We start from the raw sequence: 16859 nt of genomic DNA on the forward strand, positions 1-16859 counted from the left end.
CCAACAGCAGCACAGAATAAGGGATACAAGCGTCATCGTGATAAAGCAGCCAAGTGCTGAAATGAGCCCACAGTTAACCAATGAATGACCTAAGGAAACAGAGTAATTCAGGGGCCCTCCATTTTTCAGAATTATAATAGGAAAGACTGAAGTCAGCTGCACTTTCCAGAGAGTTCTTTGCAACCTTACTGGTCCCTTGAGATGTTTCAAGAAAAAGGGACTCAATTAGGGTTGGAAAAATCTTTCCTACTTTAGCCTGTGTTTGGTGATTGATGGCTTAAATTAGCAAATGAAAAGAATCTGAAAAGCCTTTCTTTAAAAAGCCTAATTATTTTCATTTAATTCACTATTTCTCAAATACATGCCATCTTTGAACCCTTTTTTTTTTTTTTTTAACGTTTATTTATTTTTCAGAGACAGGGAAAGTGAGCAGGGGAGGGGCAGAGAGCGAGAGGGAGACACAGAATCTGAAGCAGGCTCTGGTCTCCAAGCTGTCAGCACAGAGCCCAACAGGGGGCTCAAACCCACAGTGAGATCGTGACCTGAAGTCGGACGCTTAGCCAAATGAGCCACCCAAGCGCCCCTGAACGCTTCTTTTTTCTTATACCCGTTAATAATCTTGCAAAATTAGTTCTTCTTGAGTAGAAAATTCTTGTTTTAGGAATATCTGGTATTGTCTAGGAATTTCTAACGTCTACTCTAGAGCGTCAACGTCAGAACTTTAGAAATAAATGTACAACTTTGGAAGGTAGAGAAATAGGCAAGTGACATTTGCTCTTGACATATTCTCTGAGCTTTCAGGAGCCTCGGGTAATCAAGGGGTTATCTGTTGCATGCCCTGTGTATAGTGAGCTCTCTGGACCCGGAAGTGACCTGTTAGATTTCTTCCAAATGAAATATTGAATATCCCAACATAAACTTACTTTGGAGATCACTGAGAAAATTACTGGTTGCTTCTAAAAGAATAGCAAATTAAGCATTTGAAGTTAGTCTTTGTTTTAGCTACAGTGGTATACATAGGGAACTTGTAGGTAACTTTGATTTTCTTTCGTTAAATTTGAATATATGGTTGAGTGCAATCTATTTTTTGTTCTGGACTTTTTAGGATGGAAACCAAGAAATCCACATGACGATATTGTCAGTTTATTTTTTTTTTAATGTTTATTTATTTAAAATCTGTTTAATGTTAGAGAGTGCATGAGCTTAGAGGGGCAGAGAGAGAGGGAGACACAGAATCCAAAGCAGGCTCCAGGCTCCGAGCTGTCAGCACAGAGCCCGACGCAGGGCTCGAACTCATGAATGTGAGATCATGACCTGAGCCGAAGTCAGACGCTTGACTGACTGAGCCACCTAGGCATCCCTGTCAGTTTCTCATCACACAGTCTTCCTAAGTTATAAGAAACACAAACACTGACACTTGTGTCATATTAAATGTCATGGTCTGTTTTTACCCAGAATTATTGCTAATGTGTTGCCTCCACGTACATCACACGCTAGGTGTACATGTTCTTAATTTTTGTGTTGGTACCTTGTCATTTCTACTTTTAAAATCTTAGAAACCGTGACTGCGTAGTCCCTGGACTTGTTGACCCATGGTCTGTCCAGGTGATTTGTCCTGCATCCATGAAATCCAAGGACTAAATGTGGCTTGATTGATGACCCTTACTGGGTGAGAGCAATCCAGTGATCCCTTTTGGGTTTTGTTTTGTCTTCCAGAAGTGCTACAATGGAAGTTAAAGGGAAAAAAAAAATCACAGGAAAAGATGTGAAGACCTCACAAGAAAAAAACATATTTCATAAAAACAGTGGTAAGATAGTCCTCCCAAACCATGTGGCCGTGTCCCTTGTAACCGGAGGGAGGGGGTGGTGGGATGAGGGGGCCTAGAGCAGATGTGGGTCTGTATTCCCGGGTTAGGATTAGGGGGAAGTACGAGTTCTTGTGTCCGAGTTTGCGAGTTCCCCGTGAAACTAAGACATTTAAGACATTGCCAGTAAAATCGGGGTGCTCTCTTCACGGAAGACCCCTGATCTCAGCTGCGGATGCTGCTGCCTCATTGTTGTCATTAATTTACCGCAACATTTTATGTTCGTGTTTGAGAAATTGTGCCTGAGCAATGCCTGCTACTGGTAACCCGGCTGACCTCCGGCTTCCAGATCTCTGGATGTGAAGTCGCTATTACGCCATCAGGTGTCAGTGTTGCAGAAGGGAATAGTCAGGGACTCTGTCCATGCCTAAGTGATTCATCTCGTTTGTGAGGTACTTAGTTTGCAAGCTTAGTTAGCCAAAGATTTTTATCAAATACCTGTATCATGGGCTTTGAAAAACTTTTTTCAAAGTTAGAAATTTGGAAAAATTAATGTCTTTAATTCAATGTGATATTTAATAAAATAATAACGTCCTTAAGTTAAAAAAAAATAACCTTTAAATTTGATACATCATTTAATACATACTTTCTCCTTTTTTTGAAGTTTATTTATTTCTTTGGGGAGAGGCAGAGAGAGAGGGGTGAGGGGGGTGAAGAGAGAGAATCCCAAGCAGGCTCTATGCCCAGTGCAGAGCCCAACATAGGACTCTATCTCACCACTGTGAAATCATGATCTGAGCCAAAATCAAGAGTTGGACCCTTCACCAACTGAGGACTGAGCCACCCAGTACCCGTAACATATATACTTTCTAAATTTTAAGTGTTCATTTTATTAGACCCCCTATTATGTTATTGAACCGCTGAAAATAACGTATGAGGATTTGAATGACAAGGTGTCGTTAAAGTAGAATACAGGAGATAGAAATAAAATGTCATATTATTTAATTATATGCTTAAAGCAGAAATACGTGTGACTTACAACAGTGGTTTATCTGTAGAGTTTGTAGATAATTTTTATTATGCATTTCCCTACTTTGTCGATTTTCTTTAGTGAACATGTATTCTAATTTTATAAATCAGAAAAAGCTTTAAAATTGTGTTTTGATTTTTTAAAAAATTCTATTCTCCATATTTAAGAGTAAGACAAAGTGTATTTCTCTAAAGAGCGTGTTCTTTTGTGTAACAAACACAGCCCAGTGGATAAAAGAGATCTAGGCTCCAGATCCCTGAACTCTCATAATTATTATTGTCCCTAGATTCTGGTTCGTCAAAGACCTTTCCAAGAAAAGTTGTCAAGGAAGGTGGACCTAAAATCACACCTAAGAACTTCGAGAAATGTGCCACAAAACCCGGGAAAAAAGGTGTAAAGCAGTTCAAAAATAAGCAGCAAGGGGATAAAATACCAAAGAACAAATTCCAGCAGGCAAATAAATTCAACAGGAAGAGAAAATTCCAGGCGGATGGTAAAAGTGATGGTAAGCACTGGTTCCTTGAGCATCGTCTTTGTGGACTGTGGACACCATTGTGCCATTGGTAGAGACCTTCCATTCTTCCTTGATAGGCAGCATTTGGGGTGGGGAGTACGTGGGGTTAGATAAACACCAGAAAGCACCTTCCCTGGGCACAGTTGTCTTCTGGTGCTTGGAGTGCCTAATCTCCTAGGCCCTTGCTCAGTTATCCTGGCCATGGAGTTCAGCTGAGCTGTGACAGCTTTCTGCAGTAGAACCTCAGTGAAACGTCCCTTTCTGTAGGCCAGATTTTACTGATTGATTGAATGGTTCAACCAAGAAACATGTGAGTTTTCTACTCACCTTGCCAGGAGATGGGGACGAAAAAGTGTAACAATCAGTAAGGGTATAGGCCCCGAATAAGCAACATAGAAGCTTAAAGAACCAGTGTGTTTCAGCTCAGTATCTCCCTTGGCTAAGGATGCCTTGGTCAACAGGAGGCGTGTAGAGCCTGCCCTCTGGGAGCTTGGGCCCGTCTAACAGAGTCCGCCCACCTGGTGGCTTGGATCTGGTGCACGGTTCTGGAGACGGGGCACGGCCATCGTAGTGGACACATGGCAGGTTGAGACTCAGGACCAGCTGCTGACTGCTGAAAGCGTTGGCAGGGCTCCTGTGCCCCTTGAAACAAATCGTTCTCTTCGTCGTTATGTTCGAGGGATGGTTCCTCACCCAGAGCTCTGCTGGCTGTTGTTCAGGGCGAACCCCCCCCCCCCCCCACCTTCCTCCACTTGTGCGTGGTTTGGTCCTGGCCTCAGACAAGCTGTTCCCGGATGTCATGTGCTGACAGATGTGCACCCTTCTCTGCAGCATCACGAGGATCTCCAGTGTCCTCATTCTCTTCACCATGGCAGCTCCTAATACAGCTCCTTTGCTGCCAGCTGAGACCACTGCGGGGAGCCTTCTGAGTCTGGTGTCCCAGCCCGGGTCCTGGCTCTGCTCTGTGGAGCACTGCTCACCGGGGGACGGGAGGTGGGGACAGATGTGGAGGACCGCCCACGAGGGGGACGGGGAGGTGGGGACGGAAGAAGGAAGGGAAATCCCATTGTTTCTCATTCGGCTGGCAGGATCCCTTTATGCTCCAGCACGCATGTTTTCTCTCCATCCCTGTCTCTTCATCCTTCTCTCCACCCTGCCCCCCCCCCCCCCAGCTGCTGTTTCTCGTAGCCTCTCTAGCAGGTGCTAAGTCTGTTTCCCTGCTAGAGTTCTCGCCACCGCATTTTGAACACGTGCCTGCTCACGTGAAGACCTGTGTCCCTGGTGCCTTCTGCTGTGGGAGATCGGCTCCTGACTCTGATTGGGTTTTCTCATGTTTTTATATCGGCAACTGAGGGAGGTTGGGTGCCAGAGATCCCGGAAGTTGTGAACGTGTGTTGCAACCTAGTGTGGCAGGTGTCAAGGGCGCCCAGAGCTTTGTGGAATTACACGAGCTCCGGAGCAGCCCTTGCCTTCTTCTATACAGTGCACCACGAACAGTGCACCTAGTATGAATGGGAAACGCGCCCGCTCTTTCCTGTCATCTCTGATTACCAGGCAGGGAACAAATAAGTAAACAGTAAAGGAAATAATTAAATACATTGTCGTAAATTGTACGGGCCGTTAAAAATTACTACAAATTACGTTCTTGAGAAATAATTTCGTTTCATGGAAGAATGCTTACAGTATAATAATGTTGAAATGAAGCAGTAAGATCTGGAATTTTTAAAGATGAATATAAAACAGGCATAGGGAAATGGCAAGAAGAAAATAGAAGTTGCCGGCCAATGTGTAGGTTTTGAGGTGATAGGATGTTGTTGCATTTTCTAGGTGTTTTATAAATGAGTGCATTTTCCAATCCGAGAAGGGGAGAGGTTTAGAAGTCAGTAATTCTCCAAAGGGTTCTTTGCAGGACACTCGCGTAAATAATACCCGTTTTATTAAATTGTTCTTTGTTAGGCCTTATGGGGTTTTTTGATTCAGTTGATAAGTTCCTTAGATTTTGAAGGAAACGAAATACTCATTGGAAGATACAAGATTTACAGAGCATTACTCTGGAGAAGACTTAGAAATTTTGATTATGCATAGGTCTGAGTAAGAGGGAGCAGGGCAGGAAGTTTGAGAGCGGTCTCTCGGGTTCCCACTGGTTCTACCACTTAGGATGTGCCTGACCTTGGACAAGGAACGGAACTATTTAGTGCCTTTGTTTCCCTGATGGGAAAAAGGGCATATTAATAGTGTTCTCCTCACAGCATTGTTGTAAAAGTTCAAAGGTACATAACAACCCTCAGAGTACTGAGAATGTTAATAATTTTTCCCCCCTTAGTTTGGACTGAATTTTGTTTACATTAAGAATTGATTATACCTGAAGTCCAATGATTGTAGTGTTTTAAAGTAGAATTTTTATTTTATAATTGAAAAAGAAGCTTAACCCTTTTCAGTTCCTTTTATAGTCCTTTTGGTTTTGTTTTTTTCTTAATAGGTGTCTTGTTAAGAATCGGTACAAAGCTGGTGACCGAATGGTTGATTGGTTTCAACTAAATTTACAATGTATAAACTGGTCCGAAAGTGAAGGAAAGTATAAGTTTACAGGGAACGACGTTTTTCCCCTTTTAGTTTTTACAAGGAGTGTTGATCCCGATAAGTGATTGCCCCGTCTACCTGACTGGTAGTGGTTTGTGGCACTTGGAACTAATGTAATTGAAAATAATTTCTTTACTGACCAGAATCAGCGTCCAAGAAACCGAAGTGGGATGACTTCAAAAAGAAGAAGAAGGAACTGAAACAGAGCAGACAACTCAGTGATAAAACCAACTATGACATCGTTGTTCGTGCGAAGCAGATTTGGGAGACCTTACGACGGTAGTGCCACCTGACGGCCTCTTCGTTAGTCCTTCTGAGAGGGTGGAGGGGTGTGGGCACCCCTTGTTCATAGCGAGATGTCCTAAGGTAACTGCGTGGCGCTTGGGGTATTCGCGGAGAACCCAGCGCTCCAGGAGAGACCTTGGTATCAGATGTCTGCCCAACGGCACACACATGTGGGATCCATAGGATGATGTCACATATGTTTATGAAAACATATGAGAATTAGAATGGGTTGGAAATTTCTTCCTGGGAGAGTTCTGAGAAAATGAAGGACAATTTCCTACCAGCTAGGTTTTGAGATACTTAAGTCTTTGGTCTCTTGGACTTGTTTTATTGTTTTCTTGACATTTGAGGTTTGGGCCGTGAAGATGTAAGCTGATCATAAAATTATACCTTGTGACATGAGTTCTTGTCTTTGAGAAAATCACCTTTCTCCGGTTGCTCTGGAATAGTAATTTTCACCTCGGAGGTCTGCTGCCTCCGGAGAGAAAAATCCCTCTAACTGGGCGAATGTACCCTGGTGTGGTTTTTAGTTTCTTGTGTTGGAAATAACGTCTTTACTTCAGCCGTGATTCCTCCTCCTTTATTCTCGTTTGTAGAAAAGACTGTGACAAAGAAAAGAGAGTCAAGTTGATGGGTGATTTGCAGAAGCTGATTCAAGGGAAGATTAAAACAGTAAGTAGGGCAGGCTGGTAATGGCATTTGTAACAACTGAAACCAGCCCGCTCTCAGTAAAGGCTGGGTGACCGTTCACGATAGGCGCGATATGGTTTTAAATGTATTTGGCCCCAAATTTCAAATACCTTTTATGATACCGAGTAAATAAAACCTTTCGTAGTGAGGGACCTTACTCCTGGGGAGTTAGTAAAATATCAATGATCTTTTAAAAATTCATTTTCAAAAATTTTACTTAAAGTAAATCAACGAGCCTGGCATGGGTCTCGAACTCACAAACCATGAGTTCATGACCTGAGCCGAAACCAAGAGTCAGACACTTAACTGAGCCATCCAGGCACCCTGAAAAGTTGTTGTATTTCATATACCACCTCCGCCCCCCTCAAAACTACTGGATAAATCAGATCCTCACTGCAGGACTCGTGGATCAATAAGCATAAATAATCAGTTATGCAAAATGATTCTTTCCTGTGCCATGTTATTTGCTTATTTTAATGTTTACTTTCTAGAGAGAGAGAGAGAAAGAGAGACAGTGTGAGCAGGGGAGGGGCAGAGAGAGAGGGAGACACTGAATCTGAAGCAGGCTCTAGGCTCTGAGCTATCAGCGCAGAGCCCGTTGGCGGGGCTCGAACCCAGGAATCGCAAGATCATGATCTGAGCTGAAGTCAGATGCTTAACCAACTGAGCCACCTGGGCGCCCCACCAGTCTACTTTAATAGTGCTTTTTATTTGTTGCTCATTCTGGCTTTAAAATTTTTTAGTTCCAACAAGTCAAAAAATGACTTGCTACTCGTGTAGCAAGGCTTTTAGATCAGTCTTCTATCTATACCTTATGTTGCCAAGGCCAGACATTCTTAGATCACTTACGTAAACAGAAAAATCACAGAATAATAAAATTTTTGAATTGGAAAATTTCCTTTAGGCAAAGTAACTTTCAGAGCCGTGAGAAATAATAGTATGTATAACCATTAAAGAGGTTTGGTTTGATTTGCTTTGTTTTTAATTATAATGATAGGAATCTTGCAAGATGGTTAAATCTGTCCCAGTGTTGGACGGTAAGCGGCAGAACCAAGGAATGTCATTTTGTACAATTAAAACGAGCATTTCTGCTCCCGAGTAACCTAGGTTTGATTTTGTCCATGAAGACCCTCCCTCGTTCCGGGGAAGGAAAGTAGCAAAACAGAAGTGCTGGATAGAACTCTTCGGAGAGATCCTTCTAACAGCCCGAACTGTCTTCCCTGCAGATGGCATTTGCTCATGACTCCACTCGTGTGATCCAGTGTTACATTCAGTATGGTAACGAAGAACAGCGAAAACAGGCTTTTGAGGAGCTGCGAGGTAGGTTTCTTCTGTTAGAGATTAATCGTGATGCTTTACAGTAAGTCACTTTCTCTGGAGATACCTGGGACTGCCCTGGAAAATCATCCTTGTTGAGGGGAAGCAATGTGTTCTCTGCAGGACTTCTTTTTGTTTCTATGGGTTCTTTGCGTGGGGTGAGTAAGAGAGTTGTTTGTTCCCAGGATTGTGTGTTTACACAGTTCTCTGATACTGGAGGGCTGACGTGAGCTTGTCAGCTCATGATAATGTATTTTGTTTTTCAGATGATTTTGTCCAATTGAGTAAAGCTAAGTATTCCAGAAATATTGTTAAGAAATTTCTCATGTACGGGTGAGTTTTGTTTATAACATATATTGTCGTTAGTCTTTTAAAGGCGTGGACAACACTTGGGCACTTGGTCTGGGATCATAATCACCAGCCCGGGGCAGATGCTTGTCGTGTTGCTGGGGAGCATGGTGTGAAAAACAATTATCCAAGTAATGTGAATGATGATACTGCCTTCTCCACTCTTATTTTGACGTCCTGGAAGAAGAGAAATTGAATGATTAGCTTAGAATTCATTACCCGCATTTAGAAGGTGCAGGGCTGGGAGGGGAAGGGGAGGAGGCCCGGCGGGGTCAGTAGGTTAGGGAACGTCCAGATGGGAACACTTCCTAAAGTAGCTGGAATTGCAGCTTGCCCTGACTTCTCTGTTTGAGCACCATGTGCCCAGATGTGCTAACCATAGAAAAGTTCAGTTGACAGAATTTTCAAAAAATGTGTTTCTGCCTATAATTATCAGCTGCTTGATCATGTTAGAATGTAACGTAAATACTTATAATGATGTCCTTTTTTTTTTTTTTAGTTTGTTTATTTTGAGAGAGACAGAGACAGCACAAGTGGGGAGGGGCAGAGAGAGGGAGAGAGAGAATCCCAAGCAGGCTCCATAGCATTGGCATGGAGCCCTGTGTGGGGCTTGAACCCATGAAGCTTCGAGATCATGACCTGAGCTAAAATTAAGAGTCAGACGCTTAACTGACTGAGCCACCCAGGCGCCCTGAAGTCCTGTTTCAATTAGACAATCCTGTTTCCTGGCCTCTTGGTCTTTCACCTTCCCTTTCTGTCCGTCTCCCCTACTTTTTCATGCCGAACAGTTTAATACGGGCTCCTGGCGCTAGGAACAGAGTGCTGGCCACAGTTCTCTGTGCATTTAAGTCATTCACCTCTCACCTCGACCATGTTCTGTCTGTGACGTGACCAAAGAAGCTGAGTCACAGAATTCAAGTAACTTGCTCAGGATCTTTCAGCTGCCTGGCAAAGTCAGGTCTCAGTGGCCAGGAGCAAGTTGGCTCCTGAGCAGGCTGGGAGCTGGGGGAGGGGGGAGAGGACAAGGCCAATAAGGGATAATGGCGGGGGGGGGGGGGGGGGGGGTTGGACGAGGCGGGTGGCTCTCCTGCCCCAGGTGGGCCGCCCCGCGTTCTAATGGGCCGGTTTCAGGAGAAGTTGGGTTTTGTGGCCGCCCCACTTCCTCCTCCTGTCGCCGATGTTCTCCCGCCATCCCCGGCTTTAGGAGTAAGCCGCAGATTGCAGAGATCATGAGAAGTTTCAAAGGGCACGTGAGGAAGATGCTGCGGCACACGGAGGCATCCTCCATCGTGGAGTACGCGTACAATGACAGGGCCGTCTTGGAGCAGAGGAACATGCTGACGGAGGAGCTCTACGGGAACACGTTTCAGCTCTACAAGGTGACCTTCCAGTGCCCTGGTCTCAGAATGTTCTATTTTTGCTTTGTCTGGTCCATTAAGAGACTCTCCTACCCTTCGTTCTCTTGGATTATTTTGTCTCTGGTGCAATGAGCAAATGATCAGACTTCCATTTCCCTTTCTTCCGGGGCACGATGTCTGAATCCCCTTTAAATTAGACTGCACTGTTCCTCTCTCCCGAGTTCCCTGCGTAATGCTTCAGGACATCCGTTTCTGCTGGACTGAGGTAGAGGTCTCTTTCATAGCTAGCAGAGTTTTGTAACCACCCCCTAACCAGCTCGGGCTCACGTGTATCGGGCTCCCTGTAGCTGCCTTCTGTGTTTCTTCCTGTGTGTGGACTGTCCTTCTCTAGGTGGAATCCAGGGAGGAAAGGGAGTAGAGAGAACCAGCCTTGGGCACGGTACAGGGTTGAATCCATTAGAGGCCAATAAGGGGACTAGGACGATGAAAGGGTCTATTTCAGACCTTGGGACCTAAATGCGCCCATCTCTCTCCAGAGATTGCTTCCCCCAGTCAGGTCCAGCTCCTAGCTCGTTTCTTTTGTAACTGTCACTCTGGGAATATCCATGGTGGCAAGAATTTGTGAGCTGACTACCTGATCTTACGATGAAGTACGTGCTAGGTAAGGTGCCTGTTGACTGGCTGAGTTGGACGGTTGTTTAAATACGTTGATGGGTGTATAGAGTGGGAACCAGAAAATCAGGTTACTCTGTGAGGGTATCTACAGCGGGGCGTTCGTTATGTGAATATGGGAAATCGGAAATTTATATTGAGTTTATTTAAAATAACTATAATTGATTTGTCTTTGCTGTGATGTTGAAGAAACTCGATTAAATTTAAAGGAGTTTGATTTTTTTTTTTTTTCTCATTGCAGTCTACGGATCACCCAACTCTGGACAAAGTATTAGAGGTACAGCCCGAAAAGCTAGAGCTTATCATGGATGAAATGAAGCAGATTCTAACTCCAATGGCCCAAAAGTAAGAAAGCTATTTTTGTCTTTTCTTAACAGATGGCATTCGAAGGAAGAAATTGTTCTATAACCCTTGCAGAGGAAAGGTAGATAGTTACCCAAATAGATTCAATTATTTGAATTGGATCATAAAACTTAAATGCGCGGGCATATGGCCTCCCTGGAGTTTGTACCATAGTGGAGTGGTTAAGGGGTATCCTTTGCGACCCAAACTGCCTGGTTGTGAATCCTGGTGCCCCTCTCAATTATTAGCTGTGACGTTGAATAACTTAACCTCTGTGTGCCTCACTTTCCACATCTACAAGATTTGGGATAATAGTAGTACATGTTCTGAGGAGGATTATGAAGATTAAATGGGTTAATATTTCCAAAACACTCAGAAGCAGTGCTTTGCCCATAAAGGCCGCACGTGTTTGCCAGCTGCGTAGATACTTCTTATCAGCTCCAGGTCTTTGGTGCCTTGACCGTGAGCCTCCACCGTACGTCTGAATTCAGACGTGTCTCGCTAAGAAGCTTAGATCGATGCGGTGTTGTTGAGGTCACTGATACTGTTCCCTTCTATTCACGTTTTAATTGTGCTAGGATTATTTTATGGAACTAAGCGTTGTGAAGGGCGCTTGACAGAAAGAAAATAGCTATAAAAAAATAGATGCACATAGGGATTCCTAATCACAAGTCCATTGTTGGGTAAGAAAATGTAGATGTCCTTGTTGAAGATGGGAGAAAGTTATTTGGAATGATGATTTCCTCTAGAGATACTAGACATTTGTGCTCTGGTTTTGGTTCTAGTGGACGACACTAAAAGATTTTTATCATCTAAAAGTTTGTTGTTTGTTGTTGTTGTTGTCGTCGTTTTTAATTCTTAGTGTATTACTGAAAAGATGCACTCTGTCTTGTGACAGACAACATTTTCTAAAACCATTTTACTTGCTTTGATTATTTTAGGACGACTGAGGTTATCTGTGTCCCTATTATTGTAGTGCCAGATCTGACATATTCTCTTCTCCTTGTCTGTCTTTCAGGGAAGCTGTGATTAAGCACTCATTGGTGCATAAAGTATTCTTGGACTTCTTTACCTACGCACCTGCCAAGCTAAGATCAGTAAGTTCTTGCCTTTAGTTTTTTACCAAACATAGAGGAAGAGCCACATTAAAATGTAAAACACTGCTTTAATGGACATTGTCTTTTGGAAATTTTAAAGAGTTGTTTCCTTATTTAGAGAAGATAAGGCACTAAACTCCCTTTGAACGAGTCTACCAATTCCCTTTAGATATTTGCCAGAAGACTGTGGAATTGACTGTAGTTTTATGAATTTTGTTGGGTTTTTATATTTTAATTATAAGCCAGATACTTACTTTAATTATAAGCCGGTCCTCCAGCTAACCACACTGAAAATTAACGGATAGATACTCGGCATTCAAGTAGTTTGAAATTCACCGTGCTGATACAAAATTCACGTCGATGTGAAAAGGTTAGGGGAGGACATTCATGTAAAACTAAATGGACCATGAGAGACTGGACCTCATATGATAGAAGGTAAGGAACAGAGAGGGAAGGTAATTTGTACTGCCCTTCAGGTCAGCGATGGGAATACAAATGAGAATTCATCATTTACTTCCCTGAACTTTGCTTGCCTCATCAAACCGTGACCACATTGCCCACTCGTCCTCATTTTATTAGTAAGGGGTAACTAAAATAATAACCCTGACTGCTTTTTAACAAATACGCCAGATTAAACATTCATAGGAATTTTGACCCTCTCACAAGTTGGCATAGAGAAGAGAATTTTCCAAGAGTAAGCTGTTCACCTCAGCTTGTGGTTCAACGACTGTAGCAGGTGCTGCTTCGCTTTTGGGGATTTCTCTCTTTTCTGCAGGGCACAGTATCTCACAGTCCTGGATATTTTAAGGCGGGACAGTACTTTGAGATATGAGAATATGAGCACTGGAATATAGTCAGTGGTGGGAAATCTTTGTCATTATTATTTATTTTTTAGTGTTGAATGTATTAATCACAGAACATCATTAGGAACTTGGTGTGAATGTACAGTAATGGGACAAATCTTCCCTGGCCCTGGGGGCATTAACTCTCTAACTGGATAGCTTTGAATAGATTCATAAGTTTAGATATGTAAGCTGAGCGCTGTATTTCTGGGACCCATCCTGGGATAAGATTACAAAATCATTACGGATGAAATCACGTATTTCTTATTGAAGAAAATAGTCTCTTTCCTGGTTGGAGACTTTGTATATGTTTTATTTATTTAATATGAATTTTTAAGTCGGGAACAGACTAACGTGGGGCCTAGCAGAACTGTCGGAACTCACTTACCTCTATGTGCTAGGCTTCCCAGATACAATTAAGAAATTAGGTACATTGACCATACAGAAAGATTAAAAATACACTAAATTACCTTGTAAGACATTAATAATTGGGATTTTACTAAAGGGGTCATTGATAAATGAGGACCTAGTCTAACAGACTCATTATCCTTAGGGAAATATCAGTTGAGTGTCTTTACGGTGAATTACGAAAATGATTTCTAGAAGTAATCCAGTGACAGACTGAAAAAGAGAAACTTTTTCAGCCCAAATTAGTGTTTTGTTTTCTGCTCATTACACACACGACCGTTTTAGGGAAGAATATTGTATCTTTTTTATCTGGCTTTACTATTAAAAACTCCCTCCTTCTACAGCCACTTCGTAGCTTTATTTCTCTTGAAAAATCTTTTAGAATATACAACACACATACATACTTATCTGAATAGATATTGGTAAAACTCCTCGGGTATTTTAATAGAAATCGCGTACCACCGGTATTCACTGCCCTCGATGGCGAAAAAGAGGTGTAGTTTGAAAAGGTTGTGTTTTCTGCACGCATCTCTATACAATTAAAAATGAAATTGTTCTCCACCTCTACTCTCTGTGATTCTCTGTGTATAACTGGTTCTCAGTAGAAGATTTTAAAAAGGCAGGAGGAAAGGACAAAATAAAGCCGTGGTGGCGTTTGTTCCCCAGGAAATGATCGAAGCCATCCGCGAGGCGGTAATATACCTGGCACACACACACGATGGCGCCAGAGTGGCCATGCACTGCCTGTGGCACGGCACGCCCAAGGTGAGTGTGTCGCTCGTGGTTTGAACTGCCTTCCCCTCCACTTTCCCGCTCCTTTGGTCTTTGCCCTGATGTGTATCAACATTATCTCTGCAAAGTTGAGCCTCAGGGCCTCCCAGGAATTGGATTTTCTTAGGGCCTAGTGTTTCTCTGTTGGAGTTTTCATCAAAGTACAAAAAGCTTGAGTTGTCTTTATTTGGGAAGGGACCTGTCAAGCAAGTAGAAACAATATATATATCAGGCTTACCCGTGTAGAAGTTTTGGTACCTGTCAGGTTCTTTGATTCCTCATTCAGTGATCTTAGTGGGGGAGGGAGAGGCAGGAGGAGGTGATGAACACGCGAGATGATGCTCTCGTGGGTGTTCGGTACTTTGAGGGATGAGGTAAAGATCCGTGTTAGTTGCAGGAGTTTAACACGAAATGATCCACATTTCCTTGATCAGTATAATTTTGTCTTGTAAAAGTGTTGTGCTTTGCCCACTTTTTAAATGAATACCACTTGAGTTTCTGGTGAACCAATAAGTGTTGAATACCGTCTGTATGCTGCACCCTTACGCATTTCCAGTCAGTTCACACGCTGAAAGAGATCTCTCCGTTCTCCCTGTAAAAGAAGGTATTTCCACTGGGTTTGCCTCACAGCTAATAACTTTAGGGTTCCGTACTTGGGTCACGATGGATTGTCACGTACAGGTCTAATAGGATTGGAATAGCTCTGGAAGGACTTAGGTATACTGCCATTTTTTTGGTTCTGGCCACATACCTGTTTTCACTCATGAGAAAAGTGTACCAGACTGGTGGAAATTTAGCATTCTAGACATTTTTGGCCATGTAGTTTTTAATCCATAACTACAAGTTGTAAGACAAATTAACTTTTCTCTTTTAAGGACAGGAAAGTGATTGTGAAAACAATGAAGACTTACGTTGAAAAGGTGGCTAATGTAAGTATAAGAAAAGTACAATTTCTGTTATTTTTTTTTTGCTTTTTATCTTTTTGTTATTTTTAATGAAATGAAATCACGTCTATTGTAGAAAATTTGAAAACATCAGAAAATTGCCAACAAGAAAACTATTCATTATTTTAGTACAATCTCTTTCTGTGCATCTGCCTTTTTATGGCATTAAGTTTATACTAAATGAGATTTCTCCTTTTTGCATTTAATTTCATACTGTGACAACTTTCCATTTTTATTAGATATTTTTGAAGACCTGATATTTAACTTCTTTAATGAATCTGTCCATTTATGTTATTAAACGTGGAAATTACTGTCTAGAATAAATTTGTAAAGTCAGCAGAGAAAATTCCAGTTGTTAAGTTTTGTAGTTCTTTGGAACCCTTTGGAGATGCTATAAAAGCTCTCCTCATGAAATCATAGAGGGTATGAAAAGTTTTTTCCAGAGAGATTAATCGCCTCGAACGATAGTATTTCCATGTATTTAAATACTTACTAGTTTTCCATAGTATTTCTAGAATATACATAGTAGCAAACATATGTTAAAGCTTCTGATTTACTGGGGAACTAAAATTGGCCACAACAACTGTATCCTATGAAAAATGCAAAGAGAACTCCTAGCAGCTGGTGGCCACTTTGGACACCGATAAATTGGCACTCTGTGCCTATGGACGATCGCAGCTGGAGACCGGGGAGGGAGTATAAGGCCATGTAAGGCAGCTAACTTTTCTGTAACAAAATGAAAGAAAAGATTCTCTAGTGAGTTGTTTCCAACATAGGAGATTTTACTATTTGTTTTTCATCGTGAAGTAAATCTTCTAACATTTTAATTTGAATATTTTAAATTAGAAATGAGTAAAAACCAAATGTTAGTAGAAAATTCTGAAAGGTATTAATAGTAAAAGACATTTCTTTTCTTTTCTTTTCTTTTTTCTTTTCTTTTCTTTTCTTTTCTTTTCTTTTCTTTTCTTTTCTTTTTGAGAGAGAGAGTGAGGGGAGGGAGGGACAGAGAGAGAATCCTAAGCAGGCTCTGTCCTGTCAGTGTAGAACCCGATGCAGGGCTCGAACCCACAGACCATGAGTTCATGACCTGAGCTGAAATCTAGAGTCTAATGCTTACCCGACTGAGCCACCCAGGTAGCCCCAAAAGTAAAACACATTCTTAAATAATAAAATTAGATTTGTTTTAATTTTACAGTTGCATAAACAGCTTTGGGGTTTTTGTTTTTGTTTTGTTTTGGAGAACCTGATCCCAGCAAGGCATTATGATGGTAACAAGAAATGGACAGTGCAGTGCCTTTTTTATCTCACGGAGTTGCTTCTAAAGAGAGGAGATAAACTAGTAACTACCCATGGATTTAATTTATGGTTATTTAGACATGCTTAATTTTCCACGTATGGGGGGATTCTTGACATACTCGATTATTTCAGTCCTTTTACATGTATAAAGACTTACCATCTTGTGGCCTGGCCTGTGGTCTGTCACAGGATCTTGAGGAGAGTTTGTTTTGTGGAATTGGTGAGTGTGGTATTCCATAAATGTCAGATCAGGGTGGTTGATAGCGTTGTTCATATCATCAGTGTTTTTACTGATCTGTTTCTCCTTGGCTGCTTCCATCAGGTGCTGAGAAAAGTGTATTAAAAATCTCCAGCTGTAATTGTAGAGGTGTCTTTTTGTCACTGAAGTTCTGTTCCAGTTTCTTTTGTATTCACCCAGAGATACTGTGTATGTGGGCATGCTTCTGTGTGTGGGACTTAAAAAATCAGAGACTGGTGGTTGTGTGCTGTGTACACATTGTTATGCTTTGTTTGCTTCTCTTAATTCACCTCAGGGTCCTTTTATTTCTTTTTTTTTTTTT

General features: G+C 42.0%; 1 protein-coding gene across 4 annotated transcripts in view; it reads left to right on the forward strand.

The window, feature by feature from the left end:
* PUM3 (pumilio RNA binding family member 3) overlaps positions 1-16859 on the forward strand; it is a 335654-nt gene that overhangs the window by 295833 nt on the left and 22962 nt on the right. For all 4 annotated transcript variants that reach the window (XM_053907767.1, XM_053907768.1, XM_019463687.2 and 1 more), the window contains 11 exons: positions 1717-1808; positions 3122-3340; positions 6073-6208; positions 6811-6886; positions 8131-8224; positions 8488-8554; positions 9774-9948; positions 10841-10944; positions 11960-12038; positions 13955-14053; positions 14935-14988. In XM_053907767.1, coding sequence (XP_053763742.1) covers positions 1717-1808; positions 3122-3340; positions 6073-6208; positions 6811-6886; positions 8131-8224; positions 8488-8554; positions 9774-9948; positions 10841-10944; positions 11960-12038; positions 13955-14053; positions 14935-14988 — 1195 coding nt within the window. The remainder of the gene's footprint in view (positions 1-1716; positions 1809-3121; positions 3341-6072; positions 6209-6810; positions 6887-8130; positions 8225-8487; positions 8555-9773; positions 9949-10840; positions 10945-11959; positions 12039-13954; positions 14054-14934; positions 14989-16859) is intronic.

Source organism: Panthera pardus, unplaced genomic scaffold (assembly GCF_024362965.1).
Source record: "Panthera pardus isolate Hobbes unplaced genomic scaffold, ASM2436296v1 HiC_scaffold_20, whole genome shotgun sequence".
Lineage (NCBI taxonomy): Eukaryota > Metazoa > Chordata > Mammalia > Carnivora > Felidae > Panthera > Panthera pardus.